Source organism: Phascolarctos cinereus, unplaced genomic scaffold (assembly GCF_003287225.1).
Source record: "Phascolarctos cinereus isolate Bilbo 61053 unplaced genomic scaffold, phaCin_HiC Scaffold_726;HRSCAF=1367, whole genome shotgun sequence".
Lineage (NCBI taxonomy): Eukaryota > Metazoa > Chordata > Mammalia > Diprotodontia > Phascolarctidae > Phascolarctos > Phascolarctos cinereus.
In genome coordinates this window covers 8,267,793-8,282,291 of record NW_027556098.1, presented here as the reverse complement: position 1 = coordinate 8,282,291, position 14,499 = coordinate 8,267,793, and the positions used below count along the sequence as shown (strand labels likewise).

The 14,499-nt window shown below is 38.9% G+C and overlaps 1 protein-coding gene across 1 annotated transcript in view; it reads left to right on the top strand.

Moving 5' to 3' along the window:
• The window catches only part of FRMPD4 (FERM and PDZ domain containing 4), a 746,498-nt gene that overhangs the window by 718,266 nt on the left and 13,733 nt on the right, over positions 1-14,499 (top strand). Inside the window, 3 exon segments of the mRNA XM_021007485.2 lie at positions 9,259-9,385; positions 12,562-12,651; positions 13,380-13,562. Coding sequence (XP_020863144.2) covers positions 9,259-9,385; positions 12,562-12,651; positions 13,380-13,562 — 400 coding nt within the window.

Genomic DNA, 14,499 nt, shown 5'->3' with positions numbered 1-14,499 from the left:
TGACACAAGGACCACGTCTACAATGTTGTCTGTTTCCAACTGGCAATGATATATTCAGTAGACTAATCTTCACTTAATTCTCACAGAATGTAATACACATGGCAAAGAAAATGGGACTATGTAAAGCAAAGGACAAGGCTGGATCAAAGTCTCTGTGCATTAGAGAAAGGGCAAAATTATCACATAGCCCTAGCCCCTACAGCTCCCAAAAGCCATTAGTAAATTAAATGAAGTCTGATTGCCTCAAATGTCATGCTTTCCCAGGTCCTTCTAATTACTAACAGTAGTAGTTTTCCATTTATTGATTGAAAAGCTTATTTGAGATCTCAAACACTACATGGGCCACAGTGGGTAGAATGACCTTTTGCTGATGGAACACCCACAGTGGAGATGAAGGTGGAGACAGAGTTGTGCAAACAGGACTAGAGCAAATGCACTTGAGAATTTACCTAATACTTTCTGGATCTACAAAGGACAGGCTCAATTTAGGAGTGCTCTCAAAATTCTAGGGCCAGCTGCCAAGGTCCATTTGGAATCCAGAGGTCCACAGAACTCCCTGTACATTAGCAATAACCATAAGCCAAAGTCCAGACAATGGTCCTCAGGCAATGAAAATTATCATGGCATAGTAGAGAGAGTGTTAGATTTAGAGCCAGTATCTGGATTCAGATCCCACTTTGGAAAGCTATTAGCTATGTTACCATGGGCACGTCATTTAATTGCTCTGAGTTTCAGTTTCCTCATCTGCAAAATGGAGACACAATTTTTACAGAGTCTGTGGGGAAGATCAAATGGAATAATGCATACAAAGTGCTTTGTAGACTTTAAAGCACTATATAAATATCAGTTATTGCCTGTTTACATGATTATCTGAACCCAGCACTGACTATAGTTTCAAAAACTCTAATTCTCTCTGGTCTACCAATATTTGCAATGGTGTCATCCATATTTACTAGTATTCCATCCACATTCTGCTCATTTGACTTCACTTAATAAGTCAGGGATTTATTTAATTCATTTTATAAAGTAAATATAAATAGCCACTTTTGTTTTTCAACTACCTTCAATCTGGGAAGATAATGTTAAGTATCTCAGGTAGGGGAAAGGATTGCATTATATTAGAAAACAGCCATGGTAGAGGTACAAGAGCTCCTAGGGCCTATAAATTTTCTTGCTATCTTTACCTCCTTTTATTATTCCTCACATTTCTAGGCTAAGAATCATAGGCTTTAGAGCTAGAAGAGACGCTAAGAGATCATGTGATCCAGCATAGGATTGTACACTCTCTGCTCTTATATTCCATACAGATTTTTTTAAAAATCATTCCTATGTACATAGTGCTTCAAGGTTTAGTAAGCACTCTTCTCACAACAGCCCTGTGGGGACAAATGTCAATACCCTCCCTTAACAGATGATAAACTGAGGCCCAATGTACTTAAGTGACTTGCCCATGGTCGCACTGCTCAGTGGGGAAGGGGAAGCCTGGAGTGTTCCTCCTCTGACACGCCGTAGTGTTTTAAGAGTACAGTTGGCTGCTGCTGAGGACTCACAGAGTCCTCATAGATTCCCATGGCAACTGAATAAAAAAAGAAATAGGAGGAAAGAGGCAGAGCACAGTTTAAATTTCCTTTCAGTCCGAAGTATGCCTTTGTTTATGCCACTTGCCAGGTTTCCCTTCAGCCCTACCTGGTTGCAATTATTTCTTGGACCTTGTGACTTGAGAGGCAATGGAAAGAGGGACAGATTTAGAGCCCAGCAAGTAGGCTTCATTATCTGACTCTGCTGCCTACTAGCTGTTTGACTTTAGATAAGTTACTCCACCTCTCTCTCTGTCTCTCTTTCTCTTTGTCTCTCTGTCTCCCCCTCTCAGTCTGTCTTTGTCTTTTTTTGTGTCTCTGATTCTATCTCTCTCTGTGTCTCTCTCTTTCTATCTCTGTCTCTGTCTTTCTTCCTCTGTCTCTGACTCTCTGTGTGTCTCTGTGTCTCTATGTTTGTATTTCTCTCCCTGTCTCTGACTCAATCTCTCTCTGTCTGCCTCTTTATCTCTCTCAGTCTGTCTCTCTTTCTCTCTCATTATCTAGAAAATTTTGGATTCACAGACTTCAAAGGTCACTTCCAGCTGTAAATCTATGATTTTGTTGTTGTTATTGTTTTGTTTCAGTCATGTCCAACTCTTTGTGACCCCATTTGGGTTTTCTTGGCAAAGATACTGGATCAAAGTCTCTGTGCATTACAGAAAGGGCAAAATTATCACATAATCCATAGGAGTGATTTACCATTTTCTTCTCCAGCTCATTTCATAGATGAGGAAACTGAGGCAAACAGGGTTAAGTGACTTGCTCAGGGTCACACAGATTTTAAGTGTCTGAGGACATATTTGAACTCAGGAAGATGGGTCTTCCTGACTCCAGGCTAAGCACTCTATCTACTGGGCCACCTAGCTGCCCCAAATCTACGATCCTGTTCTTTTTTTCACATCCATTCTAAGCAAATATTAACCAGCAGGGCCTTGTAGCCAAGGTGACCTCCTCAGCAATTGCTCTTGCCTCTGTCCCTGCCACTTCCCTATGGCTCCCTCTCTCCGCTGGAACTGGTCATCATGTGGACAGGAAGAGGGGATAGGAATAGAGCAGGGGATAAGAGAGGAATAAGGGATAGAAGATTACAAGAGTTTTTCTGAAAAAAAGTTCTTTGGGTAAATAGTAGTTTATTCTAGTCTAGCCCAAGGTATATGCAAGGAAGGGAAGACAGAAGGAAGGAAATAAGCATTTATTAAACACTTGCTGTGTGCCAGGAACTGCCCTAATCACTTTACAATTATTATCTCATTGGATCCTCACAACCACCCTATTAAAGTTAATGTAGGTGGTATTATTATCTCCATTCTACAGTAGAAGAAATGGGGAGACTGAGGTTAAGTGACTTGCTTGGGGCCACACAGCTAGTACGTGTCTGAGTCTGGATCTGATCCTGACTTGGGGCCTGGCACTCCATTCACTGCCAATACAAGGTTAAGGGGGTTATAAAAACAGCACACGATAGTGGATAGGGAGCTGGCCTTGGAGCCAGAAAGACCTGTTTTCAGGTCCCGAGTCTGAAGTATTCTGGCGGGGCACCTGTGACCAATCCCTTTTTCCTTGGAGCTCTAGCCAATTCTCTAACACTATAGGTCGCAGAGAAGGTGCCAACCTGCTTTAGTAGATCCAGTGCCCATCCCTGCACGGGTTATAGCCATAGCACTTGATGGTGCATACCTATGAGCGCTTGAACCAGGGCTGTTTTATAATATAAGAAGATTCTTCACCTCTATCTGAGGCTATTGTTGTTATTCAGTCTTGTCTGACTCTTCACAACCTCATGGACAATGTCCATGGAGTTTTCTTGGCAAAGATATTGGAGTGTTTTGCCACTCTAGTGGATTAAGTCAACAGAGGTTAAAGTGACTTGGCCACAGTCACACAGCTAGTAAGTGTCAGATGACAGATTTGAACTCAGGTTCAAACTCCAGGCCCAGCACTCTATCCACTGAGCCACCTAGCTGCCTTATCTGAGGTACCAAGCCCTTATCTTCATAAAATATGGACATTTAAAAAAAATAATAGCTACTAGTTATATTTACATTTACCTTCTAAAATGAATTAAATAATTTTCAGCCTTATTAAATAAAGTCAAATATATAAACGAAATGTGAATGCCTTGAGGGCAGGGATTATTTTTTTTGTCTTTATACTCCCAGAGCTGTACTCCAGCACCAGGCACATAATAAGTTTGTTGAATTGAATTGAACTGAATTATTCTGTGCTGGGCAGTGGGAAAGATTTGGCACACAAAGCTCCTGTCCTCATAGAGCTTATATTCTGGTTGGAACATGAGACACAAGCAGAGATAAGTATAATACACATTGTAATGTGATGTTTAACTTTAGGGTAGGGTAAGGTAGAAGTTGAAGTATATTGTCATCAAAGTTATAATTACTTTATATGAAAGTTATCAAACAATGTATACTGCTTCAAGGATCTGCCATTGTTGAAGGGTCATCCCTCCATGAATACCAATCACAATCCCTCTATTACTTAATGGATGGTTTCTGTGGATAAGAATAATCATCATACAGTGTCCAATTCTCCAGTGATGAACCTCTCCAGGTTTATTTATCCCCTCTCCCTCTCTGTCTCTCTCTATCTCTCTTTCTCTCTCTCTTTCCATTCATCTATCCATCACAGGGCCTATGTTGTTGTTCAGTCCTTTCTAGTCGTGTCCAATTCTCTTTTCTCAGTAGAGATATTGGAGTGGTTTGCCATTTCCTTCCCCAGCCCATTTTACAGATGAGGAGACTGAGGAAAACAGGGTGACATGACTTGCCCAAGGTCACATAGCTAGGAAGTGTCTGAGGCCAGATTTGGAGTCAGGAAGATGTCTTCCTGACTCCAAATCCAACACTCTCTCCACTATGCCACCTGGTGGTCCTCACAGTGCCTATACTTACATTTATATAGCACTTCATTTTTAAAAGACATTTTCACTTCCATTATCTTATATAATACTCAAAAGAACCCTGTAAAATTGGGTACAAGTATTATTACCCTTATTCTATCTATATAAAATGATAGACGATTAGAAATGTATTTCATCTAACCACATGTGTTTTATGAATAAAGAAACTGATGTGAAGTGATTTGGCCGAGGTCAGGACGCATGTTAGTGCCAGCGCCTTGATCTAGGATACAGACGGTTGTCTTTCTGCTCTCAATTGAACAGTTGCTGACATCTCTGAACAAATCTTTGCTCCCATTTTTAAAGTCAACAACCCTCAGGTTATGTCCTTCTTCCCACTCTCCTACAAATGAATATGCCCATTTCAATGTAGACTGAAGGCCAGCCAGAAACCACCTGCTGAATAGATACCTAAGCAGTTCTGCAGCAATTAGGGCTAACATGGTGGAGAGCTAGGGTTGTATTTCCTTCTAAGAAGCAGCAGTTATCACGACACCAGAATGGTTGTTATTGTTAAACCAAAATGTGGTTGTGAAATGTTAGATGCTTTCTGGTATCCATTTTTCCCATCACTCATTAAGATGCACAGTGGGAATGTGACTAGAGAGGAAAGGGGATGTTGTCAAAGTTGAAAGACTGTAGATTTAAAACAGAATGAGATCTCAGAGGCCATCTAGTTCAACCTCATTTTACAAATGAGGAAACTGAGGCCCAGAGAAGTTAAGGGACTTGACCAAGGTCACACAAGTAGATGTCCAAATGACAGAGGTAGATCCATCTGTTTACACCACCACAAGCATGTTTGGCGCAGAGAGATGAATACATACACATCTAATCATTGTGTCCATAATTGAAACCAAAAAAAATTCTTTTTTAAAGTACTGTGCAGAGGAGCACCTATCAGACTTTTATTCTTTTTACTCATTTAGTCAGGCAGACAGGCAGTTTTATTGAGAATTTCCACTAGGAAAGGTGCTCTGTCTGAGTACAAACCAGGAATTCCCAGGCCTCCCTCTCAAGGACCTTACACTCTAGTTGGGGAGACAAGACATGCTTCAAAATGAGATTTAGAAGTGAAATAATAATAAGGTTTGAATAGCAAATCAATAAGCATCATGAGATCGTATATGCTGTGTGCCAAAGCATTGGCATGGATAGCAGGTGCCATAAGTTCAGAGGAAGAAGACAGTCGGGTAACTCTGAGAAAGAGCTTGAGCAGTGGAAGAGGTCTAGCCATTTAAAAGTCTAATGAACTGTGAAACTGAACACGTGGGCTCAGGGCCTGGCCATAACCAGAAATGTCAATGTAAACAAATCAACTTAATCAACATTTCATTCAACACCTATTATATGCAAGGCAGAGGAACATAATGAGGCTTTAGAATAGGAAAGAACTTTAGCAATCATCTAATCTAACACTCATTTCACAGATAAGAAAACTGAGGCCCATATTAGGGTCAATGACTTGCCCAAGGTCACACATAATAGCAGATTCCTAGAATCTCATTCGGAAGGGACCTCAGAGATGGTTTCATCCAATCTGGATCTGAAGAAGAATTATCTGAACAATCATTCGGGTTTTGCCTGAGACTTCTAGTGATGAGAAATGCATCGCTTCCCAAAGCAGCTCATTCTAACTCTAACAGCTCTAATTACATGAATTATAGACATACATATTACTTCAGTTCTCAGATATTTATTCTGCACTTACTATCTGTCAGACATTGTGCTAAGAACTGAGTATACCAAAAAAAAAAAAAAAGGTTAAACTCAGTCCCTGCTTCCAAGGAGCTCATACTTTAATGGGAGAGACAACATGCTAACCGCTATGTACAAACAAGACGTATATCCTGTATGTACAGGATATGTTAGACATAATAAACAAAGGGAAGGTATTAGCATTAAAGGAAATTGAATGGAAACAGAATTTATTAGGTACCTACTATGTGTGTCAGGTATACCTACTATGTGTTCCAGGCACCGTGCTAAGCACTTAACAGACGTTCTTATTTCATCTTCACAACCCAGGAAGGTAGGTACTATTATTATCCTCACTTTACAATTGAAGCAACTGAGGCAGGCAAAGATTAAATGATTTGCTCACAGTCACACAGCTGGGAAGTCTGTTAGGATGGATTTGAACTCAGGTCTTCCCTGAGTACAGGACCATTGCTCTATGCACTGTACCATCTAGATGCCTCTATTATAATAACTAACATTTATATTTTATCTTTAAGCTTTACAAAACTCTTTAAGGATAATGTCATTGTTCAGTCATGTCTAACTCTTCATTACCCATGGACCATAGCACACCAATATTGCCCATGGGATTTTTCTTAGCAAAGATACTGGAGCTTAAGGCAAAGAGAGATTAAGTGACTTGTCCAGGATCAGCTAGTAAGTGTCTGAGGTCAGATTCCTGACTCAGGCTTAGAGCTCCACAGTTATAAATATTAACTTACTTTATCCTCGCAGCAGCTCTGAGAGGTAAGTGTTGTACAGATGAAGAAAGTGAAACAAACAGAGGTTAAGTAACTTACCTAGCATCACACAAGCAGTGAGTATCTAAAGTGGGAGCTGAACTTAGGCCACCCTTAGTATAAGATTAGTACTCTATCCACTATACCATGTAGCTACCTAGGGATTGGGAAACACTTGAAGAAGGCAGGTAGGACTTCAGCTGAGATTTTAAAGAAGCCAGGGAAGGCAGGAGGCAAAGAGAGACAGTCCCAGGCATTGGGGAAAATAAGTGTGTTCAATTTGTTTTTAATTTTATTACTGCCTTTTGATTTTATCCCACAGTTATTTCCCCTTAATTCTCCTACTTCTTGTCTCTTCCTTGTAACAAAGAAAAACATGTAAGCAAAGCCCAATCCACTCAACCACATCTAACAGTGAGTACCACATTCCACATCCATGATCCTCGCCCCTCTACCGGAGGAGGAAGGTTTGTCTCCTTACCATTTTTCCAGGACTGAAATTATTCCCTGCAGTTCACTAGAGTTTGACTGCTCCTTATTGTTTGTATCCTTAGCATGACCATAATCAATGTGTATAGTGTTGTCTTTACTCAGCATCACTTCATACAAGTCTTTCCGTGTTTCTCTGAATTCCTCATAGACTTAATTTCTTATCACACTAAAATAGTCTATTCAAGGCAAGAGAGAGCAATTTAGTTCTGGATTTATCTAGCCAAAATAAACAGAAAAACACAGAGACATAATATTAATAAATGCCTATAATAGAAAAAGTCACTCAACCTCTGTTTGCCTTAATCCACTAGAGAAGAAAATGGCAAAACATTCCAGTATCCTTCCCAAGAAAACCCCTTGGATAGCGTGGTCCATGGGGTCATGAAGAGTTGGACATCACTGAACGACTAAACAATAACAACAAAATAACAGAAATTATTATATTTATTAATTAATTAATGATACAGTTCACATTTATATAGTGCCCTAAAAGTCTTTCTGTGTAGCATCTCTATGAAGTATCATTATCCTAATTCTACAGATGAGGAAGCAAAGGCCCAAAGAGGTTAAAAAACTTGCCCAATACTACTAAGTGTTGAGGGCTGCTAGGTGGTTCAGTGAGCCTGGAGTCAGGAAGACCTGAGTTCAAATCTGGCTTTAGATGTTTACTATCTGTGTGATCATGGGCAAATAACTTAGCTGTTTGCCTCAGTTTCCTCATCTGTAAAATGAGCTGGAGAAGGAAATGGAAAACTGCTCCAATATCTTTGCCAAGAAAACCCCAAATGGGGTCACAAAGTCTGACACAACTGAATAAGGTCTAAGTGTTAAAACTAGGATTAGAACCCAGGTCTTCTGGCCCAATTCTTTTTTCCTCTATACTTCACTGCCTTAGAAGAACAAAGATGCTGCCATGGCAAAATAAAACAAAATAAAATAAACAACAAAAATAACAGGGAGACAGAATGATAGAAGCAAGAGACAGAAAAACAAACACAGAGAGACAGAAACAGCAACATAGAGCAACACTACAAAATAATAAAACTGCATTTCTTCGGGTATAATTGGTCCCAACCTCTGAGACCAGTTAATCTCAGAGCAAAAAAGAATATGCTTCTTTCTAAAATTTAAAGCCTTTCGTATAAGAGAAGACTTGATGAACTGATGCAAAGTGAAGAAAACATGATCAGAGAAACAAGGTACACAGCAACATGAATAGAAAGAACAAAGGAAAACAACAAGGAAACAATTGAAACTGAAAGCTGTGAAGTTATAATGACCAAACTTGGCAATTACGAAAAGATATATGAAAAAGAACCTCCCAAAAAAACTAAACTAAAATTAGGAAAAAAAGAAAAATAACCTCCCTCCCTTCTTTGCAGAGGTGGGAAACTGTAGGTGAGGAACATTTCAGATATCACTTGTTAAGGTTCATTAATTAGTTAATTAAAACAATAACAACAACACTTCCCCCCCCACCTTGGTTTTAATCTATTTTGAAAGGGGTGGCTCTCCAGAAGGGGAAAAGTTGAGGGATACATTGGGAATGGTAGGTGATATAAAAATAAAAGATACCAATAAAAATTTCATTTTAAAAAATGTAAAGCCTTTGCTAATGATTAAATATTGTATCTCCTGAGCATGAAAGACATGTTGTCTCCCTCACCTCTGAATTTATCCACTCTCTGCATCCTCAGGAGTTCATTTGTTCAAACAAACATGCAACACCACTTAGCCCTCAATAACCAAATAGCCCAGGAATGTGAAATTAAAGATATGCCTTTTATTGCAGAAAAGAATGGGGATTAGAGACTTTTCTTCCATCTGCTGTGCTGCAAAGCATGAAAGAAAAGAACATAAAGAAAGCACTTTCCCACCTTGTCAAAGCAAATCAAAACCTAGTGCCGCCGGGGAAAAAGGTATTACATTTGCATCTTAATAGAAAATATATTTTATAAAGGGAAGACTGCATGCATTAAAAATGCTTAGAATTAGTCCTTCGGTAAAATACTTAGCACCACACTTTCAGAAGCAATAATACTGTTTAACTTCTGTGTTAACTTTAATGTTTTTCCAAGAACAATGAAAAATAAATATATTTATTAAACCACAGAACTATCTTTGAAGTGACAAACAATTGTTTGCTACTCACAGAGGCCTAGACCATATTATTTAGCGTGTGTGTTTCCCCCCCACCCCCATTAGGGCCTATAGCTAATGAAAAACTCAGAGTATTATCTTACCTTTCCCATCACCTCTAAACCTAACACTTAGTGGTACCTTGGGGTTTTTTTCTCTGACACTGAAGAATAATGAATTAGGTGTAGAGATTCCTTTCTAAAAAATATGCTTCATTCACCTTAGTAATAGTGTCTGTCAGTCTTTTTTTAAAAATTTAATTATTCATTTTAGTATTAAATATAATAATTCCTCATTATTAATACTACATATGTTTTTAAAGAAGAGAAATATGAGTCAAGCATGTGCACCGTCAGTAGATACAGAGAGCTCTGGTTTATAGATGATAAAAAGTCAGGTAACATAAATCTGTCTGGTTATAGTGTTTCTGGAGATAGAAATAGTAGGATCCTTCAAAAACATTGGGCCTACAAAATTGGATGCAGTCTAACAGCCCGAGAAAACACTTACTAGTTGACACTGACCATAAAAGCTGCTGTGAATAGAACATAAATTTGTATTTATTTATGCTGGTAATTTTCTGGTGTTAATGTCAGATATTATATCATTGTTTTAGTACCTAAAGCACCCTGGTTTCTATTCCCCATTCCTCCATGGCTTCCTTTAAGAAACCTGAAGAAAACCATTTGGGTCACAGGTGCCAACCTTTCACACACTACCTTAAGTCAAAGAAATGATGCCTCATCTTTCATGATGAAGTCCTAGAGTTAAAACTGGGAAACAATTCATTTCATTTGTATTTGAATTCTAATTCACCTACTCATGGCCCAATTTCTTTTTAAAGTCTTTGGCCCATTTCTCTCCAACCTGGGCCTTGACTAATTTACATAATTATCTGGCTTACTAACACATTCCCTGAGAGGTCCTGTGGCTAATAAATGATAGAGCCAGAATTGAATCCAGGTCTTCTCTAATTCAACAATCTGTGACTCACCCTCCCTACCTTCCTTTCTTCTTTCCTCCCTGTCTCTCTTCTTTCCTTCCTCACTTCCTTCTTTACTTCCTGCCTTTCTTTCTTCCTTCCTTCCTTCTTCTCTTTCTTCTTTTCATCCTTCCTTCCTTTTTTCCTTCCTCCCTTTCTTTTCTCCTTTCCTTCTTTCCTTCCTTTCTCTCCTTCTTTATTTCCCTTCTTCCTTCTTACTTTTCTTCCTTTCTTCTGTCCCTTTTTACTTCTACCCTATTTGTCTCCCTTAATTCTTTTTTTAAAGTTTTATTGATATTAGTTTCCTTCTATCACTATCACTTACTTTCCTGATGCCTCCCCCTCCCCTCATCCAGCAGAGAACTTTCCCCCTTGTTTAAAAGAAAAATAGTTAGTCAACACATTGACCATGTCTGACAATGTACACCTCTTACATCCATCATTTACTAACATCACTCTTACATCCGTAATCCATTGCTTCTCTGTCAAAGGGCAGGAAGCATGCTTCCAAATGAGCCTGCTACCCTACCACAACACCTCTCACTAAAAACACATATCCATCCTGTGTTATCTCTACAATCCTCTGTCTCTCCAGCTATGAGAACCAATGCTGGTGAAGAATTTGTCACCATCTTAATTTTCAAAATACTTTATTTTTCTAGAATGAAGCATGGCATGTAACCAGCACTAAATAATTAACACTGAAGGTACAATAATGTTTATAGTATAACTAATATTTCTGTAGCACTTGAAGTCCTTTGTTGACATTATCTCATAAGATCCTCACAACAACCCTTCGAGATAAGTTTTATAGGTGGTATTGTAAAATTTACAGATGAGGAAACTGAGGTGCAATGAGGTTTTGATTTGCCATGATCACACTGCTGACAAATGTCAGAGGCAAGCTTCGAACCCAGGCAATGATTGACTGCAAGTTAAGCATTCATAAGTTTCAGTCAGTACATGAGGCTGCTAGCAAAATAACCATTGAAAGCTAACATTATAGTAATTTCCAGATAAGGAGTGTGTGTGTATGTGTATGTACATGTATATATACATATATACAAACACACATACACACACACACACACAAACACTTCATTCTTTTCACTAGTAATAACCATTGCTGATAGATTTTAGATTTCTTGCTTACTGGTATCAAACAAGGCCCTAGATCAAAAGCACTTTATGATACCGACCCCTCCCTTTTTAGATTTGTATAAAGGGAGTTTTATCTAGATTGAATTTCATTTGTAAATGATTCATGTGATTCAGATTCAAATTCTTGGAGGCAAGTGAATAAAATATGAACTTTCACAGGAAGTTTAAACATTTCCACAATTCAGTCTGAGTTTAGAAAGTTAATTTTCTCTGAGAACTTATAAAAACCTAAAGAAACTTGGCAGAGGGAAAATGAGGAGCTGGGATTAAATGGCTTTCTACAAAATGCAGGTGCTAGAATTAAAAAAAAAAAAAACCTAAGCCCCTACAAATACTGAATAGGAGTGAACCTCACACAGTTCCTGCTTTGCCAGCTTCCTCCCATTGGTGAACCAGAGTTTGGAGAAAAGCCTGCCTTTGTCACTGATTACAGTGAGGAAGCTCCAATCTGCTCTTGAAATCCTTCAGTGAGCAGATGTTTAATTTGAACATCTTAACTTCCTGTTCTCTCTTTTTGGAAGAGTTCCAGGGCTGCTGAATGCCCTGATGCAGCCCATCCACACGCCCGAATCTTTCCTACGTTTCTCCACAAACAAGTGAGATTTTAATTTCAAGAATTCCAGCCACATTCCTTCATCAGGAAACCGAATGCACTGCAATTTCCTTTCCCTCTTGCCAGAGAGCCCTTACTATGGGGAGCCTCATCCCCTTCACCCATGTGATCCCAGCTCTGTTTCCCCTTGAGTTTGTTCTTGATTCCCTCCTGCCTCCCAAGCCTATGGCGATAACATCTTAGCTTTCCTTTCTCCTCAGCTGTCGGCTTTGCAAGCCAAGGTCCATTATCTCAAGTTCCTCAGTGATCTTCGATTATACGGGGGCCGTGTGTTCAAGGCAACATTAGTGGTAATTTCTCTTTTTCCTTGACTTTATGAAAAGCCTCTATAGACTGTATACCATCATTACTGAAGTCATTCCTGCCCGAGGCTCAGTCTGATGACAGAAGCAGATCAGTACAGGTTCTTTCCTAGGGTTCATTTCTAACCTACTTTGCTGCAGTCTGAAAATATCAGAAGAAATGTTGAACTAGATAATACCAGCTGCAAAGTGCCCTAGAAAAATTTACAGACCCAGAAAAAGGAAAAAAAAACACAAAAGATTCTAACAATTGGCATCCATTTAAATAATTGAGGCAGCAACAGCTTCCACGTTAAAAAAAATCTTACTAGCTGAATACTCTAATGATTCATATATTCATATATATGGTGATGTGATGTGATAATGCTTATTTTTTGAATAATTCATAATATGTCCTGGCCATAGTATAGTCATATCCTTGATTTCTCATCTAACTGAAAGAATTGGTGAAGCAGCACAGAAACATTTTGCAACAGAAATGTAATCTTATTTTCAAAAATTATGGTTCTGGGGTGGCTAAGTGGCACAGTGGATAGAGCACTGGCTCTATCAGGAGGACCTGAGTTCATATCTGGCCTCAGACCAAACACTTGACACTTACTAGCTATGTGACCCTGGGCAAGTCACTTAACCCCAATTGCCTAAAAAAATAAATAAAATGTAAAAAATAAAAATTTTGGTTCTTCCAGAGGCTGACTATTTTTGTGTTCTTACAGCAGGCAGAAAAACGCTCAGAAGTGACTTTGCTAGTTGGACCCAGATATGGAATAAGTCATGTGATAAACACCAAAACCAACTTGGTGGCTCTTTTGGCCGATTTCAGTCACGTCAACAGGATTGAGATGTTTACAGAAGATGAAGGCTCCATTCGGGTAGAACTCCATGTGTTGGATGTGAAAGTAAGTCTTACAGTTCTTGCCACCAGATGGTACAACCTTGCTTTACACAAGGTGATTGAACAGTCGATGTATATATGGATCAGGTGGTACACTGGATAGATGTATCACTAGTCTTGGAATTAGGAAGAGCTGAGTTCAAATTCTGCCTCAAATGCTTATTAACTGTGACCTTAGGCAAGTTACTTAACCTCTCTAGGCTTTGGTCTCCTCACCTATCAAATGAGGAGGCTGGACTCAGTGGTCACTAAGGTTACTTCTAGCTTGAGAATCCATCATCCTTTTGGTATATGTCATAGAGATAGATAGATGGATAGATAGATAGATGTTGGATGGATGGATGGATGGATGGATATATGGACAGATGGATGGATAGATAGATAGATAGATAGATAGATAGATAGATAGATAGATAGATAGATGGATAGATGTTGGATGGATATACGGACAGATAGATAGATAGATAGATAGATGGATAGATGTTGGATGGATATACGGACAGATAGATAGATAGATAGATAGATAGATAGATAGATAGATAGATAGATGTTGGATGGATGGATGGATATATGGACAGATGGATAGATAGATAGATAGATAGATAGATAGATAGATAGATAGATAGATGAATAGATGGATAGAAAAAAAAATGGAAAGTTCAAATGGGTTCCAGAATGTCTCAGAGGGGGAATATAGAACAGCAGAAAGAAGAGACCAAGAAAAAGACATACCTCTCCTCCTAAGTGGTTGTATGATGTTGGTCAAATCCCTTAACTTTTGGGGGGGCCTCGGTTTCATCTTTTGTGAAATGAGGGGGTGAGTCCTCTTCCTAAGCAAAGCAGGTGCTTGGTTTGTTGAACTTAATTGAACCAAATTGAAATAAACATTGATGTCAGACCAGTTGTACTTTAGAACTCCAGGGTGAAGCTGGGGGGAATGT